The 24,643-nt window shown below is 44.3% G+C and overlaps 1 protein-coding gene across 3 annotated transcripts in view; it reads right to left on the minus strand.

The window, feature by feature from the left end:
• TOX2 (TOX high mobility group box family member 2) overlaps window positions 1-15,654 on the minus strand; it is a 261,370-nt gene extending 245,716 nt beyond the window's left edge. For 2 of the 3 annotated variants that reach the window (XM_077832419.1, XM_077832417.1), the window contains exon 1: window positions 15,498-15,654. In XM_077832419.1, the coding sequence (XP_077688545.1) occupies window positions 15,498-15,599 (102 nt within the window). In that variant the 5' untranslated portion in view covers window positions 15,600-15,654. Of the gene's footprint in view, window positions 1-15,118; window positions 15,237-15,497 lie in introns of those variants that run through there. The other variant, XM_077832418.1, reaches the window with a different exon arrangement.
• Between the last annotated feature and the right edge of the window lie 8,989 nt (window positions 15,655-24,643).

A 24,643-nucleotide genomic window follows, 5' to 3' on the forward strand; every position in this document is an offset into this window, starting at 1 on the left:
AACACTAAAGGAACCTAAATTAATAAAGGTTTCAGAGTAGCAGCCATGTTAGTCTGTATTCGCAAAAAGAAAAGGAGGACTTGTGGCACCTTAGAGACTAACCCATTTATTTGAGCATGAGCTTTCGTGAGCTACAGCTCACGTCATCACATCTGATGAAGTGAGCTGTAGCTCACGAAAGCTTATGCTCAAATAAATTGGTTAGTCTGTAAGGTGCCACAAGTCCTCCTTTTCTTTTTAAATGAATCAAAACACTTCAGGTTAACCCAAAAGTAAGATACGGAAGTTTCCCTGAAAAACTGTGATTCCTCCCTCCTGCAATTTCCTGTTGGCAGCATCATCTGACTGCTTACACCCTTCATATACTTCCAGCAAATCAAGATTCACAACTTGCCTCAGGACCTTGCGTGACCTTACTGGAAGTATAACCTAACATTCCCCAATTCGAACATACTGATTTGTTTTAGTATATGAGTGCAGAACAAGTGTGTACCCTGGATTTTGGGATCATAAGAACATAAGAGTGGCCATACTGGGTCAGACCAAAGGTCCATCTAGCCCAGTACCCTGTCTTCCAACAGTGACCAATGCCAGGTGCCCCAGAGGGAATGAACAGAACAGGTAATCATCAAGAGAGCCATCCCTTATCACCCATTCCCAGCTTCTGGCAAACAGCGGCTGTGCATGCCATCCCTGCACATCCTCACTAATAGCCATTGATGGACCTATCCTCCATGAATTCTTTTTTGAACCCTGTTATACCCTACCATGGATTTCTATAGCGGCAATAGGATATTTTCTGTCTTATTATCTGGCCCTTTCTTAATGATTCCCAACATTCTGTTCGCTTTTGTGACTGCCGCTGCACATTGAGTGGATGATTTCAGAGAACTATCCACAGTGACTCCAAGATCTCTTTCTTGAGCGGGAACAGCTAATTTAGATGCCATCATTTTATATGTATAGTTGGGATTATGTTTTCCAATGTGCATTACTTTGCATTTATCAACATTGAATTTCATCTGCCATTTTGTTGCCCAGTCATCCAGTTTCATGAGCTCCTTTTGTAGCTCTTCACAATCTGCCTGGGACTTAACTATCTTGAGTAGTTTTGTATTATCTGCAAATTTTGCCACCTCACTGTCTACCCCTTTTTCCAGATCATTTATGAATATGTTGAATCGAACTTGGCCCAGTACCGACCCCTTGGGGACACCGCTATTTACTTCTCTCCATTCTGAAAACGGACCATTTATTCCTACCTTTGTTTCCTATCTTTTAACCAGTTACCAATCCATAAGAGGACCTTCCCTCTTATCCCATGACTGCTTACTTTGCTCAAGAGCCTTTGGTGAACGACCTTGTCAAAGGCTTTCTGAAAATCTAAGAACACTATATCCACTGGATCCCCCCATCCACATGCTTGTTGACCCCCTCAAAGAATTCTAGTAGATTGGTGAGGTATGATTTCCCTTTACAAAAACCATGTTGACTCTTCCCCAACAAATTATGTTCACCTATGTGTCTGACAATTTTGTTCTTTACTATAGTTTCAACCAGTTTGCCCAGTAGTGAAGTCAGGCTTACTGGCCTCTAATTGCCAGGATCACCTCCATAGCCCTTTTTAAAAATTGGTGTTACGTTAGCTGTTCTCCAGTCATCTGGTACAGAAGCTGGTTTAAATGATAGGTTACAGACTACAGTTAGTAATTCTGCAATTTCACATTTGAGTTCCTTCAGAACTCTTGGGTGAATATCATCTGGTTCTGGTGACTTATCACTGTTTAATTTGTTCCATAACCTCCTCTAATGACACCTCAATCTGGGACAGTTCTTCACATCTGTCACCTAAAAAGAATGGCTCAGGTTAGAGAAGCTCCCTCACATCCTCAGCCATGAAGACCGATGCAAAGAATTCATTTAGTTTCTCCGCAATGGCCTTATCGTCCTTGAGTGCTCCTTTAGCATCTTGATCGTCCAGTAGCCCCACTAGTTGTTTAGCACGCTTCCTGCTTCTGATTTACTTAAAAAAGAAAATTGTGATTACTTTTTGATAGCTGTTCTTCCAATTCTTTTTTGGTCGTCCTAATTATATTTTTACATTTCATTTGCCAGAGTTTATGTTCCCTTCTATTTTCCTCACTAGGATTTAACTTCCACTTTTTAAAGGAAGCCTTTTTGCCTCTCACTGCTTCTTTTACTTTGTTGTTGAGCCACAGTGGCACTTTTTTGGTTCTCTATGTTTTTTAATTTGGGGTATATACGGGGTGAAAGTAACTTAAAGGACTTACCCGTATTCTGGAGTTCTGAGCAGGGGACATGGCCTCGACCAGAAGAGGCGTGGCCTCAACCGGAAGAGGCAGGGACCGGACCGGCTTACTTTCACCTCTGGGTATACATTTAGGATGAGCCTCTATCATGGTGTCTTTAAAAAGCTTCCATGCAGCTTGCAGGGGTTTCACTTTTTGCATTGGACCTTTTAATTTCTGTTTAATTACCCTCCTTATTTTTGTGTAGTCCCCCTTTCTGAAATTAAATGCTACAGTGTTGGGCTGCTGTGGTGTTTTCCTCACCACAGGGATGTTAAATTTAAATATATTATGGTCACTATAACCAAGCAGTCCAGTTCACCTCTTGGACCAGATCCTGTACTCCACTTAGGACTAAATCAAGAATTGCCTCTCCTCTTGTGGGTTCCAGGACTAGCTGTTCCAAGAAGCAGTCATGGGAGTTCATGGGAACTTATGGAAGTTCATTCTTACTCTCCACTGGTAAAAACACAGGACTCAGGCCTTCAGCTAATCCAAACATATATGCATAATTTGAAAGGCAAGTTGGTGAGTCTCCAGTTTGGACCAGTTTAAACAGGAAAGTAATGAGTGTGATATTCTGCTGCCTTGGAAAAGGCAGGAGGGCTGCAAGGCTTGGAGAAACTAATCACTTTTCTCTAAAATTAAATTGGAAATAAGGCACAATTTTTTAACAATGAGAGTAATTAACCATTGGAACAACCTATCAGGGGAAACAGCTGATACTCTATCTCTCAATGTCTTCAAATCAAGACTGGATGTCTTTCTGACAGATGTTCTAGCCAAACACAACTTACTGGGCTAAAGCAGGGGTAACAGAGTCAGACTAAATAATCTAACAGCCCCTTCTGGCTTTAAAATCTAGGACCCTCATTTTCACTTCTGTACTCACTTCCTCTCAGACTTTCTGTCTGTGACCACAACCTTTGCAAAGAAACAAAACTATACCATGGAAAGTCACAGACATTGGGAGAGCACCCCTCCAGTGCCAGATCAGGAGCTTGCAATATGCAAGTATTTGTACAGGAAAAAGCTTTTCAAATCTCAATCAACTCTGGCACATTTTACAAGGAATTAGATGTTTCGCCTTTTATTAGTATGGATTAATGCCCTTTTTATTATTAAGTTCCTATTTACCATCTGATTGAAGCCATCACCACCGATGTAGTATATAGAATTACAAATCCAACATTATATATATATATATACACACACACACACACACACACACACACACACACACACACACACAGAGTTTAATGACATTTTCCTTCCTGCTTCTCATACCTAGAAAGTGCCAAGAGAACCATTTTAAAGCAATCTTTGGTGTATCGAGACCAAGGTGCATCTGACAAATGGAGACATACACAATTGCCAAGTACAGTACCAGTGAGGCTACCTCTCATGCGTAAGGGCCCAGCTCCTGCATCTGGCTCCACAGGCAGACCCTGCACCCACCAGAAAGCCCACTGAAGTCAATGGTGAGGAGGCAGCTGTCCATGTTGGGCCAGTTGCGGGATTGAGGCCTAAATCAGTCGATAAACTGCATAAGAGGTTTCACTTCCATCAGATGAAGGACTGGCCAATATAGCCCAGTGAAGACTGAGATCAAATGAGAAGAACATCTATTTAGTTTGCATCCACATGCACACAAGTTAACTATTTGCTACTGTATTTTCACAAGTAATTAAAATTTAAGAGAAAACTGCACCTGTGTTATTCATGTTAGACTTATTAGCAGGCTACTCTGCCAGGGAAGAGAAGGCCAAGTTACAGCCATTCTAACACAGAGTTTAGAACGAGGTAGGCTTAAGCAGCTATAAAGATTATAAATTTTTCCCTCTTCAAAGCCCATTACTAAAGTGACACACTGACTGAAAATAATTTTCAAAGACCAATGTTTCAATCTGCTTTAAATCAAATCCCAAAAAGCCTCTATGCGCTCTCTGGCCAGGTAGTGGCTGAGCTGCCCAATTTTTAGGCAGATGGCCTCCCACAATTAATTTGCCACTTTGTTGTAGAACCAGAGGTTGTCAATTAGTTAATAAATAACAAACGTGCAGTTAGTCTTCAGTTTACTTTATGACTACCTAGTCTTTTCTTCAGGACAGGCTCTTTATCTTAAAAAAAATTGTACCACTTAATAATGAAAACACTGCTTTGGTTTTCTTGGCATACAGTAAATGTTTCCTTGGTTTTAAGATTTGTCAGGTTCAAAACAACATGTCACCACTGTCCGTCTGGTGTAGAGGAGACCAGACCATAATTCCAGTGCAGGTTCCTAAATATACACAGACTGAAGCTTGGGTGACCTCACTGTCTGGCTATAGGGTTCACTCCATGGCTCTTGTTGGAAGAGTTTTCTTTTGCTGTTTGATCTTCAGTCAACAATGCTTATCACTGGTAAGGTCTGCCAGCCATTTCTGAAAAAGCTTGATATTTTTAAACACTGCATTCTTCTTCATTTAATGTTCACTACTTACAGACAAGATAATACACTGGGCGGGACGGAGGAGGAAGAATTACCTTCCTAAGTTTAACATGAAACCACTGGCAAGCAGAGCTCAGAAGTAATGGAAGTGATTGTTAGTTCCTAGTGTGATGACAAGCCACATTTTTCTGTGGTCAAAGTGCCCATTTTTCAATTTTTAAAGTATTTCTACTTTTTTTTTTTCCCAATTACATCCAAATGCTTCCCCTACCCACCCCAAGTGCAGAGACAGGCCAAGATAATTCAATTAAACTCTATTCCAGCTCTTGACAAAGAGTTTTCTTAAAAGTTTTCATAAAATTATAATCACTTCCACATTGACAAAGTCTCTTTCCTGCCGATTAAGGAATCTTGGGTACCCTGCCCCCTTTAGACAATAGGGTTACAAATCCAGCTCCCCTTGGGATTCCCTAGAAAACTTCTATTATGAGATCATTTTTACACTCCAGATTAGTGCGGTTAAAATTGCTCACCTTATAAAAATGCAATGTTAAGATAAACCTCTGTAGAAGATTAGAACCATTTCATATTCTCCATTGTTTTATTTCTTTAACAGAGAAAGTGTTTATCTGTAAATTAGGGAGCAGTGATGGTATATAAAGGAAAAAATGAAGTCCACTAATACAGTGCTGGCAACTAGTGCCAGACAGACACCCCTTGAGCCTGAGCACATGTCTCCAGAGAACAGATACAGCTGCCCAGGCACGGGCAGTGCAAGCCCCACACACACTATTCCTTGCCATTGCACCTCATCCCTCATTTCTTTATGCTGATGTGGTGCCTAGAGGCCCAGTCAAAAACCAGAACCCAGAGAGCTCACAATCTCAGATTAATCAAAACCCAAAACTGGGGGAGAGGGGAGGAGGAGGGCGTTGTCCAAAGCAAAATAAAGACGAGTAAATCCCTGAGCTGGAGAAACCATCTTTAGGGGTAAGAGGGTAGTTCAGTCTACGTGACCCATTCAGTCACTAGTCTTTCTACTGAGACTGCCAACCAGAATGCCAGAATAACAGCAAATGTAGCAGTGTAGACACCTGTCTAAAACCTGGACAAAGGCCCACAAACTCTTTTCACACATCCCAGGGAGCAGCCATTCAATTGGAACAGATTTCAACCAGTAACAATCTGAGCTGGATTTGAACTGAGAACCTGGAAGCAAAAGTTCCAGAACATACTTTCAATCCTGTTACTCTCCCACCCATTTCCCTTATTTAAATTGATTTTGAAATCAAGAAATATTTAAATGGCTTAGAATCTTCTTAAATGTATTAAAGATGGCCTAGGCTGTACCGCCACCTCTCTCTGGATTAGTGCTAATGGGAATGAAAATTATTTGTGTGGTCAATGTTGGTGTTGGTGGTGCTGTCAAGTTGGTACTGAAGCCAGGAAGTGGTAGGTGAGTTCTGCAAAAAGAGAGAAGGCAGAAGAGATAAGCATAGAGGAGACAGGGATCGGAGACTTTGAAGCAAAGAGCCAGGAGACACAAAGACCGAATTTTAGAAGATGAATGAAGGATAGGTCAGAGTGAGGCGGTAATAACATTTGCTGTTTTCTAGAAGCTCTTAAGGGCTTTCCAAACACTAAACTTCAACTTAGTGACAAAGGGAAGAATTATTCCCTCCATCTTACAGGTAGAAAAGCAGAGGCTCAAAACACGTAAATTTTCAGAAGTGACCAGTGATTTGGGATGACTCCATTTCTGGATGCTCAACTTTAACTACCTTCTAAAGCTCCAGGTTGCAGAGAGCAGGTGGCCAGCACTTTCTGATAATCAGGCCCCTCTCAGACTGGGCACCACAAAAAATGGAGCTGAAAAATCACTAGTTACTTCTGAAAATGAAGGCCTCAGAGACATGCTCAGTTCAAACAGCAATAAAATCCATGTCTCCCAACTCTGACGCAACGGGGACCTGAAGCAAAAAGGAGAAGAGCTGAGCCCAGAGAAAGAGGAAGATAATGACTTCCACTAGAGGGGAGAGAAAGAGAAAAACGGGGCTACAGGAGTGGAGCAAGAGACAGGCCAGGAGAGGAAAAAGACAATGCCTCCGCAAGGAATCCAAACAGGAATGGAAACAGAGTCAGACATTTTTGGTATATCTTGTGGAAAGAAAAACTATGTTAATCTGTCTAATCTTCTAAAAGAGCTCCCACAAAAACAATGAACCCTGTTCTGCCATCAGACACTGGCGTGGGTCAAATCCAGAGTGAGTGGCGGAATGACATTACAGCAGGGCTGACTTTGGCCCAGTGGGAGCCGTGCATGCATAGCCAAGGCCACAAGTGTGCCCAATATTGTTTTCATTTGGAACAGAGTATCTCCATTTCCATAAAAACACTGAAGTACCATGGCTATAGATTTTGCAACATCCAGTGCCATGATCCTTTGTGTCAGGGTAATGTCTATAGAAGAGTGGAAGTGATACAAGTACCTTAGCCAGTCTTAAGGATCTTTTACAGAAGTTAATGGGACCGTATCTGCAGCTGGTGTAAGTCAGCACTGCTCCATTGACTTAGAGGAATTACTCACATTGAGGATCAGGCCAGATATTTCCACTTTAATTTCCTTGCTCTTGTGAGGTTAGCCCACCCTTATGAACACAGAATAATCATTTCACAAGGAGTGAGAGGGTGAGTTTTTAAGGCAATACAGAAAATCTACATATTACATTAAGCACTCATGCAATCCAGCCTTCTTGTGACCACGCTATAATTAGAGGTCAAGAAATTGCCTCAGACTAAAAGTCACCTGATTTCCTCAGATAAGGCTTCTGAGAAATAGCTCACTACCCAGTATAAACTGATTTTCAAATAATCATACCACAACAACAATTACTGATATAGGGCCCTAATTTAACACTTACCTAACAGATACATACAGCACAGAGCTGAAATGAAACCATACAGTAGCCAGGAAGAGATTTAATTATATCTACAGAGGTCAACCAATCTATGCAAAAGATTACAATGGAGGATGGATATTCTGTGGCATAATGCAAAGATTCAGCCTGCAGGCTACACAGGAGACTGTTCCTTTCTGGGGGTTTTTTTCTGATGGATGCCATTTCTTCTTTGAAAAATGGAACTATAAAAGAAGGGAGGATGCACATGACTAAAATATTTAAACCTACTCATAAGTGAGTCAGACAGATGATTTAACACCATTCTCAACCACATCTTTATAACAATTTTGATTATTGCTCATTTCAGTGTATGTTGCATTGTAGGTTTCTCCCTCCCTACACGAAATGAATTCCAAAATATAAGCCTTAATTATAAAAAAGGTGTATGGAAAAATCACAAAAGGGGAACATTAAAACTCAAATCTCCCATTAAGAGTTAATGGTAGCAAAACTGGAATCATGGCACCACTTCACCCAAACTTTAGCAATGCAAAATAAAACAGAAAGAAGCCAGAGAAGATGTTGTATGCAACAGCTAAAAACAGAAGCCTGATAGTGACTAGATGGAAAATTGTCTAGGAAAACACATTAGCAGCATAATAACTTATTTTTAATGTAGAGCGGTTAGGAAAACACAATTATATGCTTCATTTATACTGAAAGATATAATCCAACTTATGGTAAAAGCATTTAGAGCACTATTCATAAAAAGGATGAACATAAAGGTAACTGGAAAAAAAATTCATTCCACATCTAGTGGGATGACACATTCCCCCCTCTCCTCCACCCGCCTTCCTGATTCACAACAAAATGCTGCTGTCTTGAATAATCTGCATATGGATACAGAGTGGTCCCTGCCTCTTCTGCAGATTAATACAGACACACAAGGAAAGCAATAGTGGAACATGCAGAAATACCCTAAAAAGCAAACAATCCTACTTTACCCGTAGTGAATAAAACAAATAGCAAAAGTAGGACACTGAAAGAACAGGGATAAAGAGCATAGCATGGGTCACAGGTGTCCTCTACATTAACAATCATCCCTGGAACAAGCAGGAATAATGTTTGTGGTACACATTTATAAACCACTATAGAACTGCTCCTTTTTATGAATACGAAGTCAACTACAGTTTGTCACCAGTAATGCTTTTTTGACTGTACATGCACGGAGACAGATTCTGATCTCTGTTATACCACTGTCAGTACGCAGTAACTCTGCTGACATCAATATTTAGTCCAGATTTATGGCTGCATAACCACAATCAGACTCTGGCCCAGTGATTTTAAGGAAAATGTTCATAGTCAATTTGAAAAATCATAAATAAGTAAAAGAAACTTTAAGATTTTGATCCATTATCTTCAGTGTGCCAACTCCCTCCTCACTACATGCGAATAAAACTTTTATGGATCAGGCCTTCAAGGGATTTAATCAGAACTGATCTTTACAACCATATTGTTATATAAACCACCGTAGTCTTCAAGATATCTCTATTATTCCAAAAGCAGCTAGAATAAAGCCTTCTCTCTGCACATATAACTAGAACAACAATTTCTATGAATGGATGGGCATTCATTATTTAGCTCTGAATTTCTGATTTAATAAAGCCCACGGCAAAATAGAGCTTCAAACACTTTCTACTATGCAGATAGAATGCATAAACCATCAAAGAATATGCTATAGGAAGCTGGAATGGCCCAGTGAGTGACTCAGATAATTCCCAAAACGGTAGGTCCTTGCCCATCTTCAGGGAATTATTCAACATTTGCTATCAAGAGGAGTTCCCTGCACAAAGTGAGAATAAAATAAACTCCAAATTAAAAATTTACTGGACATTTTATTCCCTATCCAATATTCTCTCTTGAAAGAAAAAAAGATTTATGTTTATTCAAAACAGAACTGGCTTAGAAAGTAAAAAGGAACAGAAAATATTTTATCTTTCAGCATGGCAAAGTAATAAAACACTGAAAAAGGCCAGTGTTTATCACTGCAATTTACAACGTACAGTAAAAGTCAAAACAAAACAGAATGTTCCATAAAAATGTATTCATTAGATTGACCCTGTTTTATACCAGTAGGGCAGATTCAGTTTCTAATGAGTGTTTGTTTTTTAAGAAGAAAATGTTGGTACAAATTAATACTGATCTCATGGCTTGTGGGTTTTAATTATCTATAATTTATGACAGCATATTAACAAAATAGTTTTTTATCAATTTAAGAACTGAGAAGGCAAAATATAGGGAAGTTATGGTATATCTGAAGCAGCAAAGTAACTAATAGTTTTCTTAGAAAGGCTTAGGGCAGTGGTTCTCAACCAGCGGTCCAGGGCCCCCTAGAGGCCTTCGAGCAGGTTTCAGAGGGGCCTCCAAGCAGGGCCAGCATTAGACTTGCTAGGGCCCAGGGCAGAAAGGCAAAGCCCCACCGCATGGGGCTGAAGCCCAAGTCCCTAAGCCCCACCACCTGGGGCTGAAGCTGAAGCCTGATCAATGTAGCTTGGGGGGGAGGGAGGGAGGGAGGGGAGCCATGTGGCATGGGGCCCCAGGCAGTTACCTTGCTTGCTAGCCCCTAATGCCGACCCTGGCTTTTATATGCAGAAAACCAGTTATTGTGGCACAGGTGGGCCGTGGATTTTTTATAGCATATTGTGGGATGGGGGGGGGGGGGCGGACTCTGAAAGAAAAAGGTTGAGAACCTCTGGCTCAGGGCACAGGTTTTGATTATGCTATTGACTTCTAAAGATGTTAGACATGTTAAGGCGTCTACAGCTTTCCCTTGACGTGTGTGCATAACTCCCATTAAGAATAATGGGAGGTGCACCAAGCAGAGCATATATTCCTAGTGTTAAAAGAGATATACTCTCTACACCAGAGAGTGAAATATACCATGAGTTAGACAACATAAACTATGTTCAGTAATTATGATTACCAGGTTGTTTGCAAATTTAATATCAAGAACTTTTTAATATGCACAGTTATAGTTAAGAGGGATCTATATTTAAATTTCTTTATGTAGGGAAATATACAGAAACATACTCATTCACTGTCAAAAGTTCCTTCTAGAGATAAGAGGCAAGGGCATTGGAAGCCCAATAACACACCCAGTACATTACAACATAACACTGAAGCCTATAGCCCATAAGACAAAGAACAGTCCTGATCCTGCTTTCCTCACTCAGGCAAGATCCCCACTATCTTACTTTTATTCAGTAGCAGTTTTCCCTGAATAAGGATTGCACAACTGGGCCTTTAATTAAAATAAGTAATATTCAATGTACCTGAATTATTCATTACATACATGCCAACAATTCAGCTAATACAATGTACGTGCTCACTGAGGGCTCTGGGAGCAGGATGGGGCCCTAGGACAATAAAACTGCAATTTACCATGAACCCTTTATACATAATTTACTTACCATGGATTTCAAACACTGTTTAAAAGCAAAGGACACATATAAATATTCGTTTCAACCAAAGTGGGCATGAACCCAAGTTTTTCATGGAGCAGGCAGGGGTGTGTAAAAACCATCACATGACGGAGTGTCAATCATCTTACATGCCACAGATGTGTGCTGCCTTGGTCATGTACATAATATATTCACAATAAACAATAACACAACTTGAAAAATAAGTGGCTTCTTAGAGTCTGAGGAAAATGCATCATAATACACCTAAGCACGTAAAAAACCCTTAGCCTGCTGGGGAGATCTTCCCCCCACCCCAGTAGGTGGCGCTAAATGTAAAAGAACTGATGTGCATGCAGGAGTAGGAGGTGCCAATGCCAGGCACCCATGCCTCAGGGTGGATGGTTGGAATGGGACTGGAGTAGGAGGGCACTCACAGGCTACAGTAATAGGTATCAACAGGAGTGCCTGGGCAGGAGGACAGGTGTGGTTCCACTAACCATTCCCCTTCCCCAGAGGGAAGGTGGGAAGAAGAGCCACATAATGAGGCCAGAATTTGCCCTACATGAGCTAGCATTCGCCATTGCACACAGCTAACGGAGGGCCCCACTCCCATGAAGCCCATTGGGAGAGCTTTAGATGAACAGGCAGTCCCTTGCATGTGGTGCTGAACATATGCCCCCATTTCATTTTACCTTTAAAAGCGCCTGTCTTTTTTAAAATGGAAATGCCGATGCATAATAGGCACCTCAATAGTTGTAAAAAGGAATTGCAGCTCACTGCAGCGCACAGATGAGATCGGAAATCTCATGATAACAATATCATGTTCAGTAAGTGCACAAAACAATTACATTAACATTTCAGGATGCTTTGGGCTAAAGAGTGTTTCCTCAGTGAGCTTGCTGGTTGTACTGAAAGTGCCTATTGGCTCAGCCATAGCACGGGCAGAGCTATTGTTATGCTCTCAGCTAGAGCTATTTATACACTGTGACACTGCGCACTCCTTTCAATCTTGGTGTTTCTCCACATACTCAAAAGGCCGGGGGGTGGGGGGGGGAGAGCCCACCTAAAACTAACAGCACTTTAGCCCAAGAGCTTTAAACTTACTTCTGAGCTCCTCCTTATTCACATTATATATTTACTGAGGTTCTCAATGCAGATGTTTCAGAGTAGCAGCCGTGTTAGTCTGTATCCGCAAAAAGAAAAGGAGGACTTGGGGCACCTTAGAGGCTAACCAATTTATTTCAGCATAAGCTTTCATGGGCTACAGCAGATGGAGACTTCAAGCACAAGAACCAGCCCATGGAAGAGGAAGCACGAGCCAGGCCCAAGAGTCCTTCCCACCTCAATCAGCTTCCAGCCCAGACTCTCGTCTAATAATAGAGAAGGGGGATCATGCTGAGGAGCTGCCGCTCACCCACAGGTCTGAATTAAGGGTTAGAAGAGTAGCACGTAGAATGCAGCACCACGTTACTGCCCTCTCCTTATTCACAGCCAGCTCAAAAACAAATTAACATTTGTAATGGCCATGAGTAGTGATAATTAACCTCCTTTAAGGCGTCCATTCCCTCTTCCTTCAGACTTTACACCACATCTGCCTTCTCCGTGTCTGTATCTGTGTGTGTTGTTCAATGATGAGCACTTTGTCAGCACTAAACACACAATACATATAATGGATGAGTGGAGGGGAATCTGTATATGATGACCAAGAGTCTCATGAAAGGGGAAGATCTCACAGGGGGAAGCAGCCTTTTGCTTCAGAAGAAATACGCAAACACAAGGAGTAGCTCTCTACGGAATGCCTGGGAAGGTGTATCTACAGAGAAGAGTGGACCACCAGTAACTGCACAACAAATTGAGCCTGCACTGTGCAGAACAGGATAGGAGAATTCAAACACACAGTAGCCAGGTCTGTCCCCACACCCCACAAACATACCCTGGAGTAGAACCAGATGATGCACACCACCTCCTGTTCATCTTGGTCAATCTTTATATTAAAATTAGCCACACTTGCATCTCTCTGCACTTGGTCCATAAAACAAAATTCAACCCAGTGGGCTCTCATTTAAGGTAAAGTTGGCCCACTGTGCATAAGCAAATGGCATTTGATAGCTCAGAAAAAAAAATGTTCTAAACATCAGGGAAAGGGTTAGTATTTTCCCTTCTTCCTCTGCCTGTCTTAAGATCTTCAGTAGTAGTGACAACAGCAGCACCTGGTGGCATGGTCAGTACCCTGTACGTTCCTGTGCAACATCCCATCCAGCTTGACAGCGCAATGGCTAGAAATTTACTTATTTTACTCTATTAATTAGGGAAAAGTAGCTCCTTCTGTGCTCTCAGAGCATTGCACTCACAGCAGTTCTCTCGCTGGATGTACAGGTATTAACAAATAGCTCCAAACTGATCACAACAGTCTAACCTGCCAATCCCACTGTTGAGTCCACAAAAATGGGCCCCACAGAATTTTCTCCATCGCTCAAGTCAAAGTTTTTGGAGGCACATATTAACTTTTACTTTGTGACTTTCCACTACAGGGCACTCTGCTCTCAAACTGCCACAGGAAGAGCATATCACTCAGGTTACGGACAAATGAGCACTGCCCCAATTAGAGCTTTGGATGAATAACCCATGCAGCATCTTCTACATCAAAAAAACTGGAAAACAAGCTAATTTCTACAATCTTCTTAATAATTATTATAATAATTATTATTATTATTAATATTATTAAAACAAGCAGTATTTTAGAGTTGTAGCTCTCAGGGTCTTCTGCTTATGTACTCCTGGACTCCTTTCACAATTGATATTTCTGTACTAATGAAAATGTATCTTCCCTCCCGTGCAGCTGTTTGCCCAATTTTTAGTATTTTCAGAGTGATCCTGTTGTTAAAAAAAAAAAAGAGGGGCAACCAACAAAAGTGGGGTGGAAGGAAGTAATTTCCCATTAAAATTGTTCAGCTTCAAAGAAATTATCTGGGCATTTTAAAGAAATGATTATAGATTAGCAAGTCTAATTCAAGTTAAACAAGATATTTAAATGACCCAAACAGCAGAGAATGCTTAATACGTACAGTTTACAAATGAAAATTCATTTGCTAAGTCTTAAGAAACCATATTGCTTTTTTCTTCAGTTCGATTCAAAGTGTTACCGTAGAAAAACAAATGGGCATTCTAGTTGCAGTTCTGAAACATTAAAACTTTCACCACTTTCATTAAGTTTTTAAATATGAGCACCAGAACTTGGCAATATGAAACCCAGTCCCAGCTACACCTTCAAGCTTATCCATATAAATAATCCTCCAAAGGTTTTACTCCAAACTGTTCTGTTACTAAAATGTTTACGTGTTGTTTTCCTCAAACCCGTGGAGCAGGGTGGCACTTGCAGAGAACTACCTGTCCCTCGAGTGCTGAATCTATCTATCACTGCTTTATCCTCTTGCTGCTCTTGGATGAAGGATTATTTCCTAAAATACCTCTGGCACTCTCGAATACTCCCCACCAAATTCCTTGCTAGTTACAAAAAAAGGAGGGGGGGGGGTGTTTTTCCGTGCAGCAGAAAGTGGAGAAATCTAGGTTAGAAAGATTGCTATGCTGCACTGTAACTCTTATGAAATATACATAACTCAGGTCTGTCTGCTGTGTTGAACAGAAGTAACTGCGTTGAGCGGATGAAAAGGCGAGCGAGATACTGACAAGTGCGGGGGCAAGAACCCGGAGTCCAAAGCCAGAGTTCCGAAAAATGCAAACAAATGTACCAAGAGCCGCGGCCCGGCAGCTAACCACGCCGGGGAAGCCAGGTTTGCGAAATACAGGAAAAAACACGCCGAGATCCCTTTGGGCAAAGCATCCCCGTGGAGAAGGGGTGAATAAAGGCACCCAGCACACAACGCGGCCACACTCACCCGAAAGCGCGTCTCTCCTAGCCCGTACATGCTCCAGCCCGAACCATCGCCCCAGAGCCACACTTCTAGAGCACAAGCCGCCCCCCGGGCGCACGCAACTCCCCTGCCCGTCCCCACTCACCCCCTCGCTCTCACACACACCCCAGCGTGCGCGCTGCTGTCGGTGCGGTGCTTTGTTTTCCCCTCCAGCCACCGGGGGGGTTCGCAGGCAGCAGCCCCGGGGGCGCGATGGGGGCAGAGGCGGCCCCGCCGCTGCCGGCCCCCGGGGGCTCGCTGCCGGCCCGGGCGCTGCTCTCGGAACTAGTTTTGAAATTCCCTCCGGCCGGGCGCCGGGGCTCGGCCGCCTGCGGCACTGGGCTGCCCGCCGGGGGAGTTCGGCCCGTCCGGGGCGGCGAGCACCCGGGCTTGGCCCGCGCCCGCCCGCCCGCGGTGACAGGTCCCGCCCGGCAAGTTTGCCGGCCGGGCTGGGCGCTCGGCCCGGACCTCCCCGCCCGCCGTACCTTGTTGCAGTGGTAATAGTCCAGGGGGCCCAGGCAGCCGGGCTCGGCCCCGGGCAGCGAGGCCACCGCGCTGGGCGCCGAGGGGTAGAAGCGAACGTCCATGGCGGGGCTAGCGGGGGCGGCGGCGGCGGCACGAGGAGGCTCCAGCGGGCATGGAACCGGCTCCTCCGGCGGCGGCGGCTCTGCCTCTGGCTGGGCGTGCGGCAGGCAGGGGCGGGGCGGGGAGCGGGGGGCAGAGCCGGCTCCTCTCCTCGCTCGCTCGCTATTGTTCCAGGCGCCGAGCCGCTGAACGGGGCTGGGACGCCCCCCCCCGCCCGCCAGGGAGAGGGGCTGCCCCCCCCACCTCCCCACAACTGAAGGGGGGCTGGGACCCCTCCCCAAACTCCCCGCACGGGAGAGAGGCGGGGACCACCCCAACTCCCCCCAGGAGAGGGGCTGCCCCCAAGCTCCCCCCACAGGAAAGGGGCTGGGACCCCCGACCCAAACTCTTCCCCCCCATAGAAGATGGGAGCACTGGGACACCCCAAAACCCCAGAACGGGAGCACTGGGACCCCCAAATCCTCCCACAACTGGAGCAGGGCTGGCACCCCCTACCTCAGTTCCCCCCACGGGAGAGGGACTTGGACCCCAGAATTCCCCCCACATGACAGGGGTTGGGACCCTCCCCCCACACCCTCTACCAAGAGGTGCTGGGACTCAGCTCCCAAATCCCTCCCCCCCCCCAACTCCTACAGACAGGAGATTGACTGGGATCCCCCCCCCCCAAAAAAAGGGGAGTGGCTGAGACTCTTCCTCACCCTCCCTAACTCCTCACTCCCAAAGCAGCAGAGAAACTGGTCCTTCACCCTCCCCACCCCAGCTCCCCAACAGGAGAGGGAGTGCAACCTTCTCATCAGCACCCTTCAGGAAAGGAGTTGGGACCTCTTATCCCCACCCCCAGTGGTGCTGGCACTCCTGCCTCTCCCCCTCCCCTCAGAGGGTCTAGTTTTACACTCCTCTTGCCCCAGGCCTCCAAAATACTTAAGTCTCCACCCATCCCCAATCTCTAGAGAGTGTCTGAGTTTCTCCTGCCCTCTCCCTACAAAGGTCAGAGCCGCTGTTTGCACCTGCACTTCTGAAAGGGGCATATTTTCTTTCTGCCCTACCATAAAGAGGTTGAGTCTCCTTATCTCCTCCCCTCTCCAGGAAAAGGAGCAGGGCCTTCCTCCCTGCCCATCCCCCAGGAACATGCCTCAAGTCCAAAGCTTCTGAAGTGGTTTCTCATTTTGGGTGCTTCAAGTTAGGTTCCATTACCAACATTTTCAAACCCCGAAGCCTAAAATCAGGCACTTGTGACCACAGTTAGTGACCCACTAAGTGGCCTGATTTCTAGAGATGCTGAGTACCCACAGCATTCAGTGACTTCAGTGGGAGCTGTGTGTGCTCACTTCTTCTGAAAATCAGGACCCCACAGGTGTCTACAGTTGGCACCCAACATTTAGAGGCTACTTTTGAAAGGGGGAAAAGGTCCAAAACTCTCCCTCCTCTCTGTGCATCCCAAGGACAGGTGCTAATCTTGGTCCATTTCATCTGAGTCACCTGCCCCACTCACCAAGGAATGCGGGTGACTCTCCCATTTCCTGCCCACTCCACCACAAAAGTTTCAAAAGTTTACAACTGAACATTGACTTAATACAGCTTTGAAACTTTACTATGCACAAGAAAAATGCTGCTTTTAACTATCTTAATTTAAATGAAACAAGCACAGACCCAGTTTCCTTACCTTGTCAAATATTTTTTTAAACTTTCCCTTTATTTTTTTAGTAGTTTACGTTTAACACATTACTGTGCTGTACAGTATTTCCTTTTTTTGTGTATCTTTACTGCCTGATTGTGTACTTTCGGTTCCAAATGAGGTGTGTGGTTGCCTGGTCAGTTTGTAACTCTGGTGTTCATAACTCTGAGGTTCTGCTGTGTATGGGGCGGGGTTGGGCTATGCATAACAGGCTAGTCCCTCTGAGGACAGGCTGGGCATGGGCATAGGCTGAGGTAGTTTTGTTGGAATGTCACCTGGGCACCCTCACACTGGCTCCTCACGCTAGGTTCTGGCACATCTCTCCATTTTGCGGTCCATTTTCTCTCTTTTCTCCTTTTCCATTCCTTTTCTTATTTGCCTTGTCAGGTTTTTTTATTTTTCTTTGTACATTTTCTTGTTCTCTTATTTTTTGACTCTTTTCTTCCCTGTTTAATTCCTCCCTGAATGGGCTGAATCCCTTTTCTCCCCCATTCAACGGAAAGCTACATGCTGGAGAGGGCATCTATTAGTGTCACCCACGGCTGGCTGGGCTGTGCACCATGGGTGCAAGGAGAGTAGCTTGGGCCTGGCAAGCTTTTGCCCTAGGCCTGATCTAAATTAGGTGAACATAGCTACAGCTCACGGGGGTGTGAAAAATTCACACCCCTGAGCGCTGCAGCAATTCCGACTTAACCCTCGGAAATTCTTTCGTCAACCTAATTACCGCTGCTTGAGGTACAGCAATGGCAAAACCCCTTCCATTTCTGTAGGAGGTGTCTGTGCTACGGTGCTGCAGCACTGTAGCTGTGTTGTTGTAGCACCAGTAATGTAGACATGGCTGAGCCTGCAGACAGGCATAAGGGAGCTGTTCCTGCAGCTAATTCCATAATAGGAGTCTCAGGATAGGCCTGGTAAGTACTCGACAATACATAGGATCATATTCTGCTCTCATTTACACCACTGCAAATCCATGGACTTCTGTGGAATTACTCTGGATTGACATTAGCATAAATGAGCAGAATTTGGCCCAGGGAGAGGCTAAGCTATGCACTAGAGCAGGAGTGGCCAACCTGAGCCTGAGAAGGAGCCAGAATTTAGCAATGTACATTGCCAAAGAGCCTCAGTCATACATCAGCAGCCTCCCATCTTCTCCCCCCGCCCCCGCTCCCAGCACCTCCCGCCCACCGGCAGCCCCACCGATCAGCACCTCCCTCTCCCTCCACACACCTCCCAGTCAGCTGTTTTGTGGCGTGCAGAAGGTTCGGGGGAGGAGCGTGGGCACGGCAGGCTCAGGGGGAGGGGGCGGGAAGGGGTGGAGTGGGGGCAGGGCCTGGGGCAGAGCCAGGGGTTGAGCAGCGAGCACCCCCCGGCACACTGGAAAGTTGGCGCCTGTAGCTCCTGCCCCAGAGTCGGTGCCTAGGCAAGGAGCTGCACATTAACCTCTGAAGAGCCACGTGTGGCTCCAGAGCCCCAGGTTGGCCACCCCTCCACTAGGGGCACACCCTGTGGGAATGGGCCAAACACAAGGGGAAAGTGGGTGAGAGGTTGGATCCAGACTTTTTAATACAACTTTTTAATTTCCTGGGATCAGTGTTTCTGGTGATGATTAGTAGGTTCTGATGTTCCTCACCAGAAAAGGGGTGTAGGTCATATAGCATCTGGGAGGGTGAGGAGGACTATGCAGCACTCTCCCTGGTACAAGGGGGTGGGGACCCGTAACAAGCAGCTGAAGGAAAGAAAGGAAAAGAGGGTGGTCATGAGAAAAGGCTGAGCTGAGCAAAAGCTCATAGGACTACTACATGGGGGAGATGAGCACTGGAGAATGTAGGGTGCTACAGTGTGGAGGGGTTGGGCCATGGGGCTAAGAAAAAAAAGGAAGACGAGTTCTGCCCTAAGTAAGGGTTGGGATGTAAGAGAACCAAGAGGTCTGTTGCGGGAGGAAGAGTTGCTGGGCATGTGAGAGAAAGGCCTAGCTGGGGGAAACAGGGATTTGTCTGGGGAGAGTAAGCAGAGGGAGCTGCTATGGGAAGATGCTCAGCTTGGCCAGACACATATTCTGTCACAGCAGCTGCGCCAAGCCTGAAGCCTGACTATGCATGGGGCTAGCTGAAGCAAGCTATTGGCAAGGAGGACTCATCACTCCATCATGTTCCAGTTCTCAGTTATTAATTACTTTTAAAAACAAAAGCTAAGTTTTGGGTGACTCCTGTGGAGAAGGCAAAGGGAGTGCCTCAGGCCACAGTGGCTGCAGGATAGCTAACATTAGAACCCAGTGGAGATTTGGGGAATCTTTAATAACCTGTTTTAACTCTAAATTGGGTTCTAATCTGTTCCAGTAACCCAGACTGATGAGGAGAAGAACGGGGATGGGATGGGGGGGACGTTCAAAGTTGCCATGATTACTTGGGTCCATGTCAACTATTAGGTCTTCTCCAGGAATTACAATTAATATTGATATTTAATACTTGGCACCAACAACCTCATAAAGGAAATTAGGTGGAATGAAAATCAGAGACTCTGAGTTCACAGCTCCCTACCCTGCACAGGATTATATGAGCACTATCTGCTGTCCTGAGCTTAGGCACTTACTCTTCAACTATCCAAAATCATTAGACCAAAATATGCCTCTGTTCTGTGCAAACCTGCTGTTATTTTAATTTTTTATGCCAATTATTGACAGTAGAAATGACAATTCCCTAATCTGGCCTCTGGGAATTGTTCTGTATGCTAGCATGTGACATAGAGCATTTGGAAAGAGCCAGTAAACAGAACTGGGGCCTGGAGAACCACAGCTTGCACCAGGCAGGGTGGAGAAATAGCAATTCCATAGTTAAGGAAGGCATGAAATGGCTTTTCCATTTTAACCCCTTATTTTCAGCCACATTGAACTTTTTAATTAACTTTTCTTTTGCAGCTGAAATTTCTCCTGCTTCATAATTATTAAAGAAATAAAAATAACAAACGCTCTCTTCGCCATCTGGTAGGAGTAAGCTTGTGTAGACCATAGAATTTTTCAGTAGGTGTACTCTGTGTGTAGGTGTGCGCACGCGTGCGTGCAAAGAAATTATTAGGGAAAAGGCAGGTCAAAGTAATTAATCTTGTATTTAGTTCTGAAGGCAGCCATGGAGCAAGTTCCATAGCATCAGCCCATCTCTTGTGAAGGTTTGGTCTTCCACATTCATGAGCCTCCCCTGACTGATCAAGAATTTCATTGTTCAGGTGGAACATAGCTGTCATAGGCGCTGAAGGAAGAGGCAATATCTCAGGTGGCTAAGGTAGCCGGGGAACAGAGCACTGAGGTGATACATTTGCAGTGCACTGTGTTGCTGAGCGGATGGATTCCTGTGTTTTGTATCAGCTGGAGTATTTTCAGGATGTGTGGTTCCATTCCTAGATATGAATGGCAGTAATCAAGCTTTGAGACCACCATTGTGTGGATCATCATGATCAGGTCTGAGTCTATGTTCTCTGGCAAGTAACTGATAGAAATGGCCATTTTATTTATTTATTTATTTCGCCGCACAGCTATTTGCACATCCAATTGCAATGAGGAGGCCTAGAGGATCTCAGTGCTGCAAACCCACCTAGTCTGTGGATTCTCTAAGGTCTCTAAGTTATGGGGAGTTTTCCTACCACCTGTGACAGTGTTGCAAACTCTCACAATATTTGATATTTTTCTTAAAATCTTAGCTCCTGGAGTCAAGTGATTACAAGAGAATCTCAGCTTTCACTGATATTAAAATGAAGTTTCTAGCCCTCATGATTGTGGCAAAAAGCTTGAAAATGTGACTTGAGTGCTGTCTAAAGGCTCAAAAGACAGAAGGGAAATAAACCTAATGATTTCAGGGGGCTGATTTGTGATTTTTGAACGCTCAGGGTTAGCAATATTGTGTTTAATAACCACCTCTGCTTTGCTTTCAGACATTCTCTATTGTTTTTGTAAAGTGCTTTGAGATCCTTCCATGGAAAGCACTATGGAAGTGTATATTATTTTACAGTACAAATTCCCTGAACTGCAGTTTGCTAATCTGCACATTTAGTAAGTCACACATACCCAAAAATGGTGCTGTCTCCCCACTTCTCAGCAGATGCTGTAGTGAAGTGGCAAAGAGTCCTGTGGCATCTTATAGACTAACAGATGTATTGGAGCATAAGCTTTCGTGGGTGATACCCACTTTGTTGGAAGCATGTAGAGAAATGTCATATTACAAAGGCTTCATTATTTTTGTAAATCTACCCCAGTACAGAGACTAGTACATTATGAAGTATAAATAATTAAACCTAAATGAGAGTTGTCAAAATAACTGAACAAAGTGCATTTTCTGATGCATTATTTTGGCTTGTTTATTCACAAAATTCAGTAATTAGTGAGGAGCCTCTCAGACATTAGTGTGAATTAGCAAGGTTTTACTGTGTTATTATCTTTATTAATTATTATCATTCTGATATTTCATATATCACTGAGACATTGCTTGCAACTCCACAGTTAAGGCTGCACTGACTTTTTCACTTCAAGCAAGATTTAATTCCTGTATTGCCCATGAAAATTAACACATTTCATCACCAAACACATGGCATCTCCTCAGCAGATACAAACTGATTTTTTAAACAATTATTATATTAAATCAGTCCCATTCTAAACATGTTAAAATCACTCTCTTTCAAAATATAGAAATATTTTCCTAACATCTTCTCCAATCCCTAGAGCATAAGTCTCACAACACTCAGAGATGTCAAACGTTGTCCATTCATCTCCCTTCACTAGACCTCCTACACGGACTGACTTGAAAAATCAGTCATCACAAAAGAAAAGGGTTATTCCTCTCAATATCTCTAACTGTTTTCATATACACCAGGGGAAGCTGGCAGAAAAAGCCCTTTTCATCAAACAAATGGCCTCGTAGCTCCTGTCCATTAAATCATTCAGTGCTTTTGCTGGCAGAACTTTCAGAAAGGACCATCTCCCAGCTCTTCTCTCCTGGACCTCCTAGGCCACAGGAAGTTCACAGGAGGGCGCTGCTCTCCTTTGGACTCCCAAAGGTCCACAGGAGAACTCCCTGTTTATGCACTTTCTAAAGTGTGCAGGATGGAAGCTCCTGACCTGAGTCTTTGCACCCCTTGTGAAACCTCCTCAGCCACTGCTCTTGTGTACAGTACCCACTCTGGTCCAAATCCCCACTTCACCACCCTTAACGGCTTTGTCCAGTTTGTTCTTGTAAAGGCGCTAATCCTGAAAACACATACTCATGAGTTTAACATATTGCAGCCAATGGTATTACTGGCAAGAGGAAATTTAAGCATATGCATTTTTCCAGCACTGGTACCTAAGTGCTTAGTTTCTGCACATACACAGATATACTTATAAAATGTCTCTCTATAAAAGCTAAATGCTTATAGTGTCCAAGAAGATATGTAGGGGTGGGGATAAGAGAGTAGTGGACAGGGAGCAGAAAATGCCTGTTTAGAACTTAAACAGGGATGGAGACTGAGCATCTGGAGAGCAGAGCTAGAGAAGCTGGGAAGACACTTAATCAGTTATCTGCTCTGCTTAAAACTTTATGGGAGATATTCATAGGTGCATTTGGGAATTACTATCTGTTGTGCCTTTGAAAATCTGCCCAGCACACACCTGGCAGAGAAAGCTTTAAGCCAAAGTTTTCAATACTTGGAACCTAAAATTAGTCTCCTAGGTCTATATTTAGGCACCTGCTGGATGATGAGCACTACTTCCTACTGCCTTCAATGGTAGCTGTTGGGTGCTCAGTACCTCTGAAAATCGGGCAGGTACCTAAATATGGACTTAGTAACCTAACTTTAGGTGGTTAGTTTTGAAAATCTTGGCCCATAATTCCTGCCTCCTTGCCCTGTACCATAACCACTAGACTGTGACTCTTACAACTGCACTCTAGTACTACAATTTGGAAAACAAACATTTTCCCCAGTGCAATTCTGTGTATGCCAAAGGCTACAGAATAAAGGGCTAAGCTGTGTGTGTGGCAAGAAGTAAACCAGTCTCAGTACATCTAAATCAGAGTCAGAATATTAGGGAGTTCTTGAAAATTATAGCTCATAAGAGGTTAGTTACAATCAGAAAAGTGGCCAGAAAAATGTGAAGTTCCATATTTGTTTTCTCTCAGCGATGCCCAGCTCAAAGTGACCTTACCAGCTAGCCCTGAAAACTCAGCTCACCTCACCTCACCTCACACATCACCAGGAATAAGGAATCTGCAACCAGGATGTAGTGGGAAATGATGCTGATGATGCACAAAGCAGGGGGAAAATCAGCTCCCCCCCCCTTGCCGTATTAGCCTGTAGAACTAACAAGAATAAACACAGTCAGCTCTTAAGGTCCTTACTCAAGACCCAGTTACTGCAGGGAAATCTGTGGAAGGTGTGTGGGGGAAAGGGGGGAAAGTTTCCAAGATTCTCCCAATTTTCCCAAATTGTTCTGCCAAGGGGGTAGAATTGTTTTCCCCACCCCCGAATCCACTCCCACCAGTGGAACAGGCTGCTGGGCTGGCTCATGAACTCCAGGAGACCAGGGAAAGGCCAGGGCTATCTGCGTGGAGGTTCTTTCACCCCAGCAGCACACCCAAACTCCCTGATAGTGGGGCTCCAATGAAGCTGGTGAGCGCCCCAGGGTTTCCTGAAGAGGGGGATCCCTGTCACAGAGAGATGGGGAATTAGTACAGCCTGGACTCTATTACCATTCCTGGGGAGTCTCTGTGGGCCTTCTGAGAAGACAAGGCATATCTCCTACCCTTGGCCTGCTTACTCCTTGCCCCCTACTCGCTTGCAGATTCCCAGACCTACAGATGGCCCTCTCCAGGGCCTGTGGCAAAAGGTGGGGATGTTGCCATGTATGTGACTGACAATCCTTTTCACCTGGGAGCAAGGCGTTCCTCATTCTGAAGAGAGGTTTGATCAGACCCTCCGTTTTCACTCAGCCATTACTTGAACAAAACTCCTATTGAAATCTATGAATACAGATTCAGCAAAAACAGAGCAAAGACCTCAGGAGTTGGCCAAACATCAAAACAGTAAATGAATGCATCTCAAATACACAAAGAGACAAATTCAGCTTGGCACAAGTAAGCACAATTCCAGTGAGATCAGTGGGATTGCATTATTTACACCAGGACAGAATTTAGCCCCAGAAAGCAGACACACCAAGTCAGAAGGTGCAATTTTGTCATGGTCATTTTTAGATCTGTGTGAATCCTGCAAAAAATAGAATGTTTTCATTCTCCTTAGCCATGCTTATCCCTGGAAAAGAAATTGCAGGGCTGTATGTAAGTATTCACAAAGACTGAATTTTAAATGTACACATTCAAGCATTCAATCAAAGAACAAAATACCATGTGACTTTTC

The sequence above is a fragment of the Eretmochelys imbricata genome, chromosome 13, assembly GCF_965152235.1.
Source record: "Eretmochelys imbricata isolate rEreImb1 chromosome 13, rEreImb1.hap1, whole genome shotgun sequence".
Lineage (NCBI taxonomy): Eukaryota > Metazoa > Chordata > Testudines > Cheloniidae > Eretmochelys > Eretmochelys imbricata.